General features: G+C 56.5%; 1 protein-coding gene across 1 annotated transcript; it reads left to right on the top strand.

Annotated features, from left to right (window-relative positions):
- Positions 1–7: 7 nt before the first annotated feature.
- LOC117799322 (calpain small subunit 1-like) lies at positions 8–625 on the top strand (the record flags this gene model as incomplete). Its single annotated transcript, XM_034651792.1, has 1 exon — positions 8–625. A coding segment is annotated over one exon (618 nt), but the record flags the coding sequence as incomplete, so codon positions are not given.
- Positions 626–662: the final 37 nt, after the last annotated feature.

Genomic DNA, 662 nt, shown 5'->3' with positions numbered 1-662 from the left:
TCTGGGAGGAGTCATCAGCGCCATCAGTGAAGCAGCAGCTCAGTATAACCCAGAACCTCCGCCGCCTCGCAGCCATTTCTCCAACATTGAAGCCAACGAGAGTGAGGAGGTGCGGCAATTCCGGAGACTCTTCACGCAGCTGGCTGGAGATGACATGGAGGTCAGCGCCACGGAGCTGATGAATATCCTGAACAAGGTGGTCACCAGGCATCCGGACTTGAAGACGGACGGATTTGGGATTGACACCTGTCGTTCCATGGTGGCTGTCATGGACAGCGACACGACCGGCAAACTTGGCTTTGAGGAGTTCAAGTATCTCTGGAACAACGTCAAGAAATGGCAGCGTATCTACAAGCAGTTTGACGCGGACCGATCCGGCACCATCGGCAGCAGCGAGCTCCCGGGAGCTTTTGAGGCTGCAGGCTTTCAGCTCAACCCGCAGCTCTATTCCATGATTGTGCGCCGGTATTCGGATGAAAACGGCAACATGGATTTCGACAACTACATCAGCTGCCTCGTGCGCCTGGACGCCATGTTCCGGGCCTTCAAATCTCTGGACCGCGACGGCAGTGGGCAGGTCTGTGTGACACTGAAGGAGTGGCTGCAGCTCACCATGTACTCCTAAGAGTCCCCGGTCGCACGAGTCCGCCTTTCTTCCTGCT

The sequence above is a fragment of the Ailuropoda melanoleuca genome, unplaced genomic scaffold (assembly GCF_002007445.2).
Source record: "Ailuropoda melanoleuca isolate Jingjing unplaced genomic scaffold, ASM200744v2 unplaced-scaffold47165, whole genome shotgun sequence".
NCBI classification, from domain to species: domain Eukaryota; kingdom Metazoa; phylum Chordata; class Mammalia; order Carnivora; family Ursidae; genus Ailuropoda; species Ailuropoda melanoleuca.
The sequence above is the reverse complement of the archived record's forward strand: the minus strand, read 5'-3'. Positions and strand labels throughout refer to the sequence as shown.